Source organism: Osmerus mordax, chromosome 14 (assembly GCF_038355195.1).
Source record: "Osmerus mordax isolate fOsmMor3 chromosome 14, fOsmMor3.pri, whole genome shotgun sequence".
Taxonomy (NCBI): Eukaryota; Metazoa; Chordata; class Actinopteri; order Osmeriformes; family Osmeridae; genus Osmerus; species Osmerus mordax.
In genome coordinates, this window is record NC_090063.1 from 11479977 (window position 1) to 11493215 (window position 13239).

The window sequence follows — 13239 nt, forward strand, 5'->3', positions numbered from 1 at the left end:
GAGAGAGACGAAGAGAGAGATGAGGCGAGAGAGAGTGTGATGGTAGCTAGGGGACTGGGATGGCAGGAGGCACTGAGCGCAGGAGAGGCGGGCAGAAGAGCTGAGTAAGACTCAGACTAAAATGGCTTTCATTTGCATTATATATGCAGAGTGTTAAAAAGTGTTATGTTAGAGAAACTGACACACTCAGATTGAAAGTGACTACACTGAAAATGGAGTGTGTGTGTGTGTGTGAGTATGTGTGTGTGTGTGGGGGGGGGGGTCACACGAAGAAGAAACTAACTCCAGGAACAAGATGGGGAGATGAGACAGAGACAACTGGGAACTCTGTCTTGGATATCCAATAGACTGAGACAGGAAAGAAGTTAAAAGGAGGGAAAATAAATAGTTTGTAGAATGACAAGTTGCTCTTATCAATACTTTTACATTTACATTTTACATTTAGTCATTTAGCAGACGCTCTTATCCAGAGCGACTTACAGTAAGTACAGGGACATTCCCCCGAGGCAAGTAGGGTGAAGTGCCTTGCCCAAGGACACAACGTCAGTTGGCATGAACGGGAATCGAACTGGCAACCTTCGGATTACTAGCCCGACTCCCTCACCGCTCAGCCAACTGACTCCCACTTTTCCATCATACTTTTCCTTTGTCTAAATGTTCGTATTATTAGGCCTACTAACAGAAACCTAAACAACCCATGGCTATATCCATGACACCAGTGAGCATTGCTGACATGTAGCCCACTCTCCCATCTTATTCAACTAAACATAAATCAAGCCATCAATTTAACAAGTTAGTTCAATAACAGCCATTTGTTATGGTCTGGGTGCAAGTAACCCCACAAAGCCGACAGCTTCCACGAGAACACACGACTGACCCTTTTCAGCCTGTTTGAGGGCTGACTGAAGAGAATGAAGCAGATCCATTGGCAGTGATATGGGCCTCTACGACCAACAAGAGATTAAAGGTCAAACAGTCTTTCAGCTTGACAAAGATTTAGACGCTGCACTTTCACTGTGTATTGTTGGTGATGCTTTCATGGCCTAGACACTGAACTAGTATGCAAGGAGGGTGTGACCGCAATACTAAACTAGAATGATGTGCTAGATATAGCCTAATAATGACAGGTTGGTATTGATTTCCTTTCAATATAAGCCCAGCCCTCAATCCTTCACTGAAGGGTTAGGGGGTGGGCCTCACCTCGATCTCTCTGAAGGCCCTTCAGAGAGATCGAGGTTTTAATACAGCAGAACAGGACAAAAGGGGATCCGTGAATACCAATCCTATTCAACAATACAACTGTAATTATGGTGCATTGTTAAGGGCTTATGGTAGGCTATAAACTCGTATGTATACCCCCTCCCCCAATAATGGAGTTACATGAGAACTAACCTACATCGTTGTAATTATGAAAAAGGTTATGGATACACAGTGACATAGTCCACGTATTAGTTCAATGGTCACATGTGCTACTTGTAGGTGCCAGGTGGACTGTGGTAAAAGATCAAATGCGATGTTACTTGCTTTTGTACAGAACGCTATAATATTATAACAATATTGCAGGTGTTTAAATAGTTGGCTACGACGAGATATAAACTAATAGTTTAAAGCTAGTCTACTGTAGGCCCTGGTAAATTCTGATAGCCCGCGGCTTAAAAATAAAACAAACTTTCCTTATCTGCCGAGTCTGTTAAATGGTTGGATCATGTGTCCATTTCAGATTGTATTCGAGGACAAAAAACTCGTATGCATATGTTCAAAAACAAGGAAACTCATCACTTATAAAAAAAAAAATAATAATTCTTCACCTTCACCACATAAAGATTGTTGGTAAAAAAAAAAAAGCTAAATGTTCTAGAAAACGTTTCCATAGCAGCCTAATTCAACAACAACCCTGATGGAATTCAATTGTGACTAATTACTACGGACACACCTGGTTTCCTCCATAACGCACTTCAGTGAAGTACATATTGGGATTTTGGACATGACCAGTGTCAAGTAGCCGTAGTAGTGGTGTTAAATTAATCTTAATCGTTTTTGTTTAGTTTTAGTGTACTCTGGCGCTATCTGGCGGAGAAACACTTAATTTGGCGACTCTGGGGAAAAAACATGCCCTACCGTCTTCTAATTTAGAATTTTGGGGGGTTAACAGCGAGATAGCTTATTGTTTTTCAGCGTAGTCACGCCATCACTAAAACTCAGTTCAAAATTAGCACATTTCATTATACGCAATAGGTAATATGGGCAGACACACACTACTCAACTCTCACTACTGATTTCCTTTAATACACGTTGAAAGAATGTGCCAACAATCTATAGTCAACAGCTGCCTGAGTATGTGAAATAAAAAGAACAAAAAATCCTCACCATGACAAGTTTCCAATGCAGCTACACTCCATTTGAAAACGTAAAAAAATAAAATAACACATTGGGGACAGGCACACAAAATGCATTAAACATGACTGATCCTTCAGTTGATCTGCATCCAATTAGCAATCGCACCAATGTTCATACATTCAAAATATTGCAAATGACTTGGTTGGGCTAGCATGAACCACTGCTGTTCTAATGGATCCAGAACATTCATCCAAATCTAGAACTAGATTCTTGAAAAAATGTCTAGTTTCAAAAGGTTTATTCTTACATTTGGATATAATTAATGTGGATAGTTGGGTTGGCAATCTAGGGCTATGTTGTAGTTAGGAAGATGGAGGGTTTGGAGATTGTTAGAAGTTGCGTAGGAGCCAGGTAGGGGTGGGCATGCCTGGCTGGGTGAAGTAGTTCCACCACCAGGGCTTCTCCTGCCTCTCCACCCCACCCTCGCCCAGCTCTGTCTGGGTGTAGCGTTCAAACTGGTTGTAGGGATCAAAGCGCTCCCATGTGTCGGTGGTGGGGAAGAAGTGGTCGTCCAAATCAGGCTCGACTGGGACCTGCGAGGATGTGTGTTTGTGTGGGTGTGTGCGTGCATGCGTGCGTGCGTGTGACCCAAAGGATGAATGGTTTTGAGTAGAATAGAATAAATAAAATTAGTCAACATAAATTAAATATAGTTCGTATCAAGAAAAATATGAAATTATCCACAGTACATTGCACACTCAACAAAGTCTTTGACTTGAAAATAGAAATAAACAAAGCAAAATACTATTGGATTTAATGTGCACCTTCTTTAGCACGAAGTTCACTTGTCCTGCCCTGATCATGTGATGGGGCAGGTGGATCCGCTTGCTGACCTTGGAAAAGCCCTTGGCCGTGGCAGACAGGATGTACGTCCCTGAGCTAAGCAATCTCCAGTAATCCCCATCCTCCGCTGGAAAGGAAGACAGGAGGGATGAAGGGATGGATGGGGAGAAAGAGCAAGAGAGGGATCAGGATGAAAAAGACAGGGAAGAGGGACGAAGGGGTGTGGGTGAGAGGAGGGAAGCAGACAAGGGGGATGCAGGAGAAAGTGAGGAAGACGGGAGCAGAGAGGAATCACAGAAAGAAAGTGAGATCATTTTCATCCCCATGCTAATCCTCGTGCTACTCATGACTACTGATTTATGATGATAATACCTGTTGTGATGTCATGCCTGATTCCCTTTACAGAGATGGAGGCCCCCTTTATTCCATTTCCATCCTCATCCCTCACCACTCCTTTTATCCCTCTGTGCACCTGTACGCAAAGAAAGGAAGAGGGAGACAAGAAAAAAGAAATGAGCATACAATAAATGAATAAATAAATCAAGAGTACTAATACTAATAGTCAAATGTTGTTGATTATAGATCGACAAGAAAGCAAAAAACAGTACATAGAAGAAAATATGGAGTTGAGTACTATGCCTGCCATCATATCTACACAATGGTCAAAGGACCCAAAATGGCCACCAATCCCAGTGTGGTTTCTCAGGGCAGACCCACCGACTCCATGAAACTGAGCAGGGCTTCCTTGTTGCGAAGCCATTCTGGGTACAACTCTTCCTCTGAGGGGAACTTGTCACAGCCCAGCTCCACTGTGATCTCTAAACAGTTGGTGTGAAGGTAATTGAAATCTGACATACCTGGAGAGGTTGGATAAATCCATAAGTGAGTAAAACAGAGACGAAAGTAATTGGGGTGTGATAGATTTACTTCATAGTTGGGCCCTTGTAGTGTGCGGTAACTCACCGCCAGCAAAGCTGTACCACATGGCTCCGTTGATTATGCCTCCGGTCCGGTAGAAGGAGGCCCCGCACCTCTCTGTGTTGTTGTCGGCCATGCTGGTGTGGGCGTCGGCATAGGTACGGGCAAGCTGCTTAAAGGACTGGACAAGAAAGAAGGAAAGTTGGGAGAGAGTGACAAATGAGAGGGGAGAGGAGGAAAAGAGTGAAACAATATGTGTTTGGGTTCAATCTCTCTTTTGTCTATTTCCATGACTAAATCTATCCCCTTTTGACCTGTTCGTCAGCAGTTGGGGAAAACATGCGCTCTTCCAGAGGATGTCGAGAGAAGTCGAAGGGGTAGGAGACCACCAGCTCCCCCCCATGGAGGCTTGCTGACTGGACAAAAGGAAGGGACCTGATCCACTTCATAACAGCATAGGTCTCTGGCGCCACCTAGGGTCAAAGAAAGATTTTCTTTAAATTCGAAAGTTAAATGTATTTTACAACCTTCCGATTAATAGCCCGATTGCCTAACTGCTCAGCCATCTGACCCCATATGATGCCATCAATATTTGTAGCAAATATAATAATTTATAGATACTAAATAACTGATAATAATCCTAGGGTCACTTAAGCCGTAATGAAAAGGTTGGATCTTTTCTTCTTGTGTAAATAAATTAAACAGAAAAGATGAGAGTCTTGCCTTTCCAAACCAGTAGGAGTCAGGGATGGGGATGTGGTCCGTGCGGAAGTGCCTGCTGCGGCGGTTGCGATACAGTCCCGAGGTAAGGTCTGGAAAGTTCCGATTCAGGTCGATGTTCTGGGCGTTAGTTCGACCGTTGGTCCACCCATTAAGTAGATGACCCTGAGTGCGTTGACATCACGGGTAACGGAAGGGCTTACGTTATCATGATTTTACAGTGTGATGGTTAGGATAGAGGTATAATGGTGATGGAGATGCAGTTATGTTGCAGAAAATATCTGATATATATGAAGTATAAAGTGCTCACATAAATGTACACATGAGGAACCACATGGGGTCTTTGATAACACTTATTTATTTTTATTTGTTTATTTGTATCAACAAACTATCATTTAGATCAAGAGAGATCAAGGTCTAAAAAAGAGACAGGAAAAATGTGTAGAATGAATCCAGTAAATACTGTTCGCTGCTCGTTTAGACAGGCTTAAACCCCACGTGCTTCCCAAGTTAAGAGATAGGAGAGGAAAATAATAGGAGTTTGACCATAGGAAGACGGCACAACCTTGCTGATGCAATCATTCTGTTAATCGATGCTTGATCAGATGTTATCCCAGACTACTCGCCTGGACCAATGAGAAATCTCAGAAAGGTGATGGACAGGTGAAAATAGGAAGGGTCTGGAAACTCAGTGCACTAGTTGGTTACTTATTGCCCTTAATGACTGAACTAGGATAACCTCAGCTTCAAATTTTCCATGTATTTAGTTGGCATAACTCAAAACTCAAAAGAAAAGCTCAAAGAAAAAATCCTCTATATTGCCCTGTTCCTTAATTTTGAGTTCCGACTGGTCAAGTTACCCAAATGTATTAATTTATAGCTCTCCCTTAGACTAAGTACTATAGTTGAATATAAAACAAACATTATGCCAACAACAAAAACTTCCACTCCACTTGAACACTCTAAACAACATTAACAGAGTTAATGTACCTAAACCACTTGATCCCAGAGCAGTCATCAAGGACACTAAACACCAAGGAAAAAGTCAGACAGATGTTTTGCTTCCTAATGGCTAATCCAGTGTCAGATCTCCTGTCTCCCTTACAATCCACCACAGCCAACCTTAGGGATCTGATCCTGGACCAGCTGTTAAGAAATCAGCTTCAAAACCAGGCCTGGGCCAAATACTGTATAAACATAGCATAGATAGAAGTAGTTTCCAGAATAGTGTGAAACTTTCTCTTTGCATTCGCGACCATATCAAGTAATCAAGTATGAGGTATGCTTGATTTTGATCTGGTGTGTCACTTCAAACATTTTCCCATTGGTTTCAGTGTACAAGCAAAAATGTATGAAATGCCTCCAAAGTAGCTATAGCATTTGACATTGTTACTATATACTGTGTTCACTGACCCAAGCCTGTATTATTATATTAGCAACAAACCCCTCAGCGTCGGCGACGGCGTTTAACCCCAGTCGTCCCTGTTAGTGGTGAGCGACAGCCGACCGTAGCGACAGTATTTACTTCCTGGTTGCTGTTTCCTGTGCTGTCCGGGTCCCTGTTATCCTCTACCTCAGAGGCAGCCAGCTCGTACCCGTCTGGGTTCATGGATGCCAGGATGTGGATCCGGGTGGAGTTGATGAGGGTCTGGATCCTCTGGTTTCCCAGAAGGTACTCTGAACACAGGTACTGGGCCAGATATAAGAGCAGCTGACGACCCAGTACCTCGTTCCCATGCATGTTCCCCACCAGCTTGATCTCAGGCTTCACTGGTAAGGTTAGGAAGGAGGGAGGGAGGGAGGTGGGGAAAACAAGAAAAGGGGGATGGGGTGAGGCGAGGGTGATTGGGTGAAGAGAAGTAGAGGGGAAGGGCAAGAAAGAAAAAAAGAATCCTACCTTCAACAAAAGGTCACACATTTCTTTGACGTCTACTCACGTAGCTTGTGTTGTCCGGGGTTGTCGGTAAACTCGATGACCAGCAGGTCTTTGCCCTCCGTGCTGCGTCCGATGCTGTAGACATGCGAGATCTGGCTGCACTTGGCGGCCGTCTTCTTTAGCACACTGTACATCTGGGCGTTGGAGTGGTAGGTGAACTGGATGATGGTGGATGGCTCCTCTGGGGAGATGTTGGAGAGAGCCAGGTCTTGTCTTGCTGGAGGTGGGTGGGGGACGGACGGAGAGAAGACAGAACAAGCAAGAGAGAGAAGAGAGGTCATTGATCAGAAGATAACAGACACCAGATAAATCATGACAACCGACATGACCAGACAAAAAACTAAAACAACAGACATCCAACACTTCATGACTCACCGCCACAGACAAGACAAGATCAACCATGACACCTACCTCTCAGCCCCACCAGTGGGTCGTGGCACCCCTCCTGGTCGCTGGCAAAGAAGCGGTCACAATCCAGGAAGTAGGGCCAGGCCATGTCGATGCCCTCGAAGGCGTGGTTACACCCCTTCCGGACGGCCTCGCATGTGCTGCGGCAGGGCTTGATCAGCCGGTCGCCTTGGCAACGGGGGGCGAGCACCGAGCAGCCGAGGAGGCGAATATCTGGAGAGCACTCGCCGTTCAGGAGACCGTGGATGACACTGAGGAGGAGGTACTCTGCGCCTGACTCCGCCTCCAGGCGTGTACGGTGACCCAGGATGTTAGGGTACATGGTGCTGGAACATTGGATTCATTTCATTTTTTTCAATAGGTCAGATATGATTGACATCGTTATTGAATGTCAATTTGATTATATATTTCGTGGAGAATGCTTCTCAGGCTAAATATAGTGTGTGTAAGGGACATTAGATTTATTTTTGAGAGGAGAGAAAGGAAGATAGTGATGATAAAGGATTAAAATGGCTGGTTCTTTAGAGTCACCCACCTGGAGTATTCCATGTCATTACAGTATCCCAGGTTCATCTCTGTGCATTTGGCTGTGAGGAAAACAGTGTTATAGGTTATACGACAGAGAGCCTAATAAATCTCTGTACCGAGTCACAGCAAGAAGAACAAGCCTCAGGCCAAACATATAAGGGGGAGATTTTAGCTTGGGTATCTGATAAGAGTACATGTTGAACTCTCTAACCTTTTACTTCTCGTTCTCTCTTTCTCAAACATAGACTAAGCAAAGGCCAGTTCCATCTTGTTCTAACTTGGAATTGTAAATCATAACTGAACTAGTGGCCTGGGGCAGGGGTCATGACCTTGGCAGTTTTTCAGGACAACAGGCCAAGACAACAGCCAAGAGTAAACCTCATAGATAAATTGTATACAAACAATACTTGTGCTAGACTGAAAAATATTATTCAGAGTGTATTTGTCATTTTGGTATACCTACGTTGTTCTTCTTCGGGTGGACTGTTGCTGCATCGTCCTGTAAGAAACAGAGAAATGAAAAGCCTCCATCAAAGAGTGAGAGTGAGAGAGAGGAGTCAGTTGGCTGAGCGCTGAGCGGTGAGGGAGTCGGGCTAGTAATCCGAAGGTTGCCAGTTCGATTCCCGGTCATGCCAACTGACGTTGTGTCCTTGGGCAAGGCACTTCACCCTACTTGCCTCGGGGGAATGTCCCTGTACTTACTGTAAGTCGCTCTGGATAAGAGCGTCTGCTAAATGACAAAATGTAAAATGTAAATGTAAAGAACTACCGCACATGGTTAATATTAACAATCAACATACCACAAGAGGGCAGCAGAGTCAATGATATTGAGACCACATCGATAGAGAATCTATTTAGTTACTGAAATAACTGTGCATAACGAAATAGCTAACTCTTAACAACAGTGTTTCTGCAATTTGTTCTTTTTTTGAAGGCTGGTCGTTTTAACAAAAAACATTAGCATACTACTAGCATAAGAAACAGTTCAATCCTAGTACATCTACAGCCTAGGTAGTCAATTTCATAATGGCAGTATTGTTGGTTATGTTGCAACATTAAACATTTCAGATTGGTCTACTGAACACAATTTTACCCAAAATCTCGTCTCCTGGCTCACAAAATCTTGGAGGGGCGCACCAACTTGTTGCCCAAATCTGCAAGAGTATGAAAACTGCCAAACTCTTTGTGTTATCCTTGTCCATAGTGATGTGGCAGTTAAGTTGCCTTCGGAGAAACGATTCACTCAGATGTAGTGAGGCTCCTTCCTCCTAAGTAGGCTAATCTTTCCTCTCTTTGTGGGTATGTTGCATCCCTAAACCAAATAAGTGCAGTCCGCACAAATGTGGGATAGCCTACCGCGAATACACAGCAGCTATCATATTTCACTCCTGTCGCGAGTGGGGGAGCACGTTTTTGGAACGTGGCTCCCAGGAAGTCCATGTCGTTTGTCTGCAAATTCTGCTTAGCTTACCTTTTCTTTCTTTTGCGTGATTCATATGGGTTGCGTTTAGGTATTTAAAAAAATTAAGCGATACATTAGCGACAATAGCACAATACGTGTATGCACACTCTTTATTACATACAAGTGACGACTTTACAAATCATAGGCCATTGGCATCCCTTTAATCCAAGGGAAAATGGTCCTGTTTAAAATCCACATAACCAGATTAAATCTCACACAACATTAAAAAAAGCCCTTGTAAAATCTTGTAAACAAAAAGGTAATTCCCAATGCACACCCTTTGGGAACCTGTAGTAAGGGCCTACTGTACATTTCGCGGTGCTACATTGTTATTTGTCATTTGTGGGTCTGAAGTTCTGAACCTGCTTCATGTAGCCTAATTGTATGGGTTGGGGTATGTTGCCCTCGTGGTCCGTGTCGAAGGTGCTGCTTGTGCTCTGCCCGGGAGACGTATACTGGTCCCTCCTTAGTACCCGGTGGGTGACGTTAGCGAGGACTTTCCTGTATTGCTGCCTCAGGAGCGAGTAGACAAATGGGTCGCACGCGCCTTTTCCATAGAACAGGCACTTGGTCGCGATGCCCCACCGGCGGTCGATACGTACGTGAGGCAACAGCTCCGTCAACCTGCATGTTGAAATAAAGAGTCTAATAAACTTTAAAAACGATGTTATCATTTTCTATAGGACATCTATGTTATCCAATTTCTATATGAACACAAGTCTAAGGCTGAGCGTGTAACCAAAACATGGGCTATGTACGTATTGATCTACATGAATACATGTAAATTGATATATATATATATATCCAATATATATATATATATTGGAATAAATGTAAAGACAACCATTTCACCTTGTTATGACATAGGGTGCGTAGCAAAGAACATAAGACCCGATGAAAATGCTGATTTTCTTGGTGGCTCGCTGTTTTCTCCTCTTCTGTTCCAAAAGGCACCTCTGTTTCACACTGTAACACACAGCAATACATGTATTAGACTGCGCTTGTAAGTGAGACAGGGGGTGATACCCTATTGATGGATAGGGTTTTTATGTATTTATTTATTTATTTTACCTTGGATGAATGTCAACCATTAATAAGAGGGTTTGCACGGTAATCACGTCTATCCTCTTGCAGTGGAACCGCGCCACTCTCAAAACCTTTAGGTACGTAAAGCAGAGAACGCAGAGACAGAGTGCAAAACTGGTACCGTGGAAAACCACGGTGAAAACGGCAAACGCGGCAAACTCCGCCTCGCCGCTCTGACCTCCGCTAAGGCATATGGTGCACGAAGCGTAAGTGTCGCTGTAGCCTCCCCATGACATCAACAGAGCCGAGAGGGAGAAGGCGAGGGACTGTAGCCAGGAATATACCACTATCACTAACGCGTCCCTGAAGCGCATTTTGCTGGAGTAAGTGAGCGGAAAAACCACCGCTATCCACCTGTCGATGCTGAGCGCAGCCATGCTCAACATCGTATTCGTGGTGAGAAAAGTGTCCACGAAGCTTACAGCCCAACAAAAGTAGTGTCCAAACGGACTCTCCTTTGTGGCAAGTCCCAGAAACGTAGCTGGCATGTTTATAATGGATGTGAGGATGTTGGAAAAGGAAAGGTTGAGGATAAAGATTCCTGGCACTTGAGCTCGAACCTCTGCACTCTGGGAGAAACATAGCAGCACCAACAAGTTCGAAAACAACGACACAACCCCGATCACGACAATGAAAGCTTCAAGTAGGATGTCCGTGAGGTTCATCTCGTTCAAACGAAGTTATCAACGGTTAATTGGAGGAGTTCTCCTTGTTCGTACTGGAGCAGTTCACAAGGGTGAGAACCAACAGCCATTTTGTAGGCAAACTAGTTCGTAATTAAACAATTCCTGGAGGTCGAGTTGATGACTTATGGATGGGCAAGAAAACAGAGAGCTGTCCAGTGTGCTGAAATGAGTCGCGCGCTTGCCTCTTGTGGACCATTACGCACGCGTCACTCTACAGATTCCAGGCGAACTGACTTGCTACTTTGACGAGCATCATTGTCTGTTGTTTACACGTAATCTGGCCACATACCACTAATGTTCACTCCAGAATGAAAAGCCGAAGACGACTTCTCAGAGCGTTGGTTTCCTATGGCCATGCGCAGTGAGCCCCGTTCCTCGCGCTTTGAACTCAATGGCAGAGCACGTGCGACCCGTAGTTCGCATGTGACGTTTAGAACCATATGCACGCACATAATTCCAAAGGGAAAATCTGACAGATATGCTGTTGGTACAGAATTCCACCATTTATTTTCTCAATTCAATGGCTATGAATGCAGTTTGTGGAGCTTGACAAGGTCTACGTGAATTCTCTCTCTCCCCCCTCTCTCTCTCTCTCTTTCTCTCTCTCTCTCTCTCTCTCTCTCTCTCTCTCTCTCTCTCTCTCTCACTCACTCACAAACACACACACACACACGCACACATCACACACATGCATCCACCAGGTGAGTCTATGAAAGAAGAAAAGAAAATACATAATCCCCATGGCAACACCAATTATCCATGGGTAGCACCGTGGGGCTACCATGACTATAATTTATTTCAGTCCTCTTTGAACCTAAAGTCATCTTTACCATCTTAGCTACACAGAGAGGGCACCACAGAAATGTTATGTTCATTTCACATGCTGATACGTGTGTGGCCATGTAGGCATGCATGCAGTGCATCAAATGCAATAAACTCTTCCATTTTACATAAACAAATATGGAATCACTTAGCGCATGGTTATTGTGTCATCATCATCACCATCATCATCCACATGGCTGATGCGATATGGAGATAAATAATGTGCTAGTGCTTTTTTTTGTCAGTCTGTCTCCCCAATCATGTGAGTCATTGCTATAGGAAGTGTGTGTTGTGGGGGGCGGAGGGTGTGTGTGTGAGTGGGTGAGTGTGTCTTGGCATGTGAGTGCCTGTGTTGGCGTGGCATTACAGATGCGGCGCCCTCTCACCCATCAGGCCAGAGGACTATTTATACACACCACCACCCACGCTCTCCTGCCTCACACACTCACACACACATTCACACACACATTCACTCACACACAAAGAGAGAGAGAGAGAGAGAGAGGAGGGACTAGAGACGCAGTTAAAAATGAAAATACAAAAAAGGAGGGGAAAGAAAAAAGAATGTTGAAAAAGAAAGAAAAAATAAATGGCGTGTCAAGAAAGGGATAAGAGAGATGAAGAGCGTGTGAAAGAGAAAGTGTGTGAGAGAGACTACTTTTCATCTTGTTCTTTTGCCATGTGATCACACAAACACTCAACCCCTCTTCCCTTCCCTTCCCCTCCATCTCTCTCTCTCTATCGCTCTCTCCGCTCCCTCAATCCCTATCCATCATTTTCTTTCAGCAACATGTAGAGAAGAGCCAGTAATCCCGTCCATGTTGTGTTGTCACTGCAATCTGCTCCTTATCTGCCTCAGTTTCAAGTTCATTAGTTCGATCTAGCTCAACGCTTCACAAAGGTGGCATATTTTTATTGCCTACTATCAATAATACACACACATACACAAGTGTCTCCTGACAGCGTTAAGCTGGTCCTATGCAGTAAAGTTTACAGTACCAGGAAGTGGCCGATGGTGATATGAAGTGATAACCTTGGCTGTATCAACACACTAAGCCTTGACCAGTCTAAGGGTTGCTTGGAATAGGCATCGTACGAGCCGTTAATTTATTATAAGAACATAGAGGGGTATTTTACTGTAAACCTGTCATCAGTGAGTTATACTGGTTCCAGGCTTTACTTCCTCATGAGATCACACATTGTAAAGGAACAGTTCACCTGTATTCAAAAAAACAACACACTGACCTTAACACCAGAAGACTGGGCACAGACAGAGGAAGGGATGGATGAAGGAAACTGGTGACAGAGCAGGGAGGAGAAAAGAGAGAGGGGAGAGAGGAGTAGAAAAACATGGGAAAGAGCAGCACACTGTTGTTTTATGACTGATGTAGATACCAGACTAAAAGCTACTGGAAGCAACCAGCAAAACAATAAAACCAGCATACAGTATGCGTGTCTTGATGTGCACGCACGGTCATTGCCAATGCTGATGC

At 44.1% G+C, this 13239-nt stretch overlaps 2 protein-coding genes across 2 annotated transcripts; both read right to left on the reverse strand.

The window, feature by feature from the left end:
- Nucleotides 1-2266: 2266 nt before the first annotated feature.
- cpz (carboxypeptidase Z) lies at nucleotides 2267-8894 on the reverse strand. Its single transcript, XM_067250210.1, has 13 exons — nucleotides 8784-8894; nucleotides 8154-8189; nucleotides 7698-7749; nucleotides 7162-7488; nucleotides 6756-6967; nucleotides 6344-6588; nucleotides 4822-4983; nucleotides 4413-4571; nucleotides 4144-4279; nucleotides 3898-4037; nucleotides 3553-3652; nucleotides 3162-3307; nucleotides 2267-2930 (listed from the first exon to the last, which is right to left on the reverse strand). The coding sequence occupies exons 1-13, from the start codon at nucleotides 8890-8892 to the stop codon at nucleotides 2727-2729; spliced, it is 2028 nt and encodes a 675-aa protein (XP_067106311.1). The 5' UTR covers nucleotides 8893-8894; the 3' UTR covers nucleotides 2267-2726.
- Nucleotides 8895-9432: 538 nt separating this feature from the next.
- Nucleotides 9433-10903, reverse strand: gpr78a (G protein-coupled receptor 78a). Its single transcript, XM_067250027.1, has 3 exons — nucleotides 10224-10903; nucleotides 10005-10118; nucleotides 9433-9776 (listed from the first exon to the last, which is right to left on the reverse strand). Exons 1-3 carry the CDS (start codon nucleotides 10901-10903, stop codon nucleotides 9482-9484), a joined length of 1089 nt encoding a protein of 362 aa, XP_067106128.1. The 3' UTR covers nucleotides 9433-9481.
- Between the last annotated feature and the right edge of the window lie 2336 nt (nucleotides 10904-13239).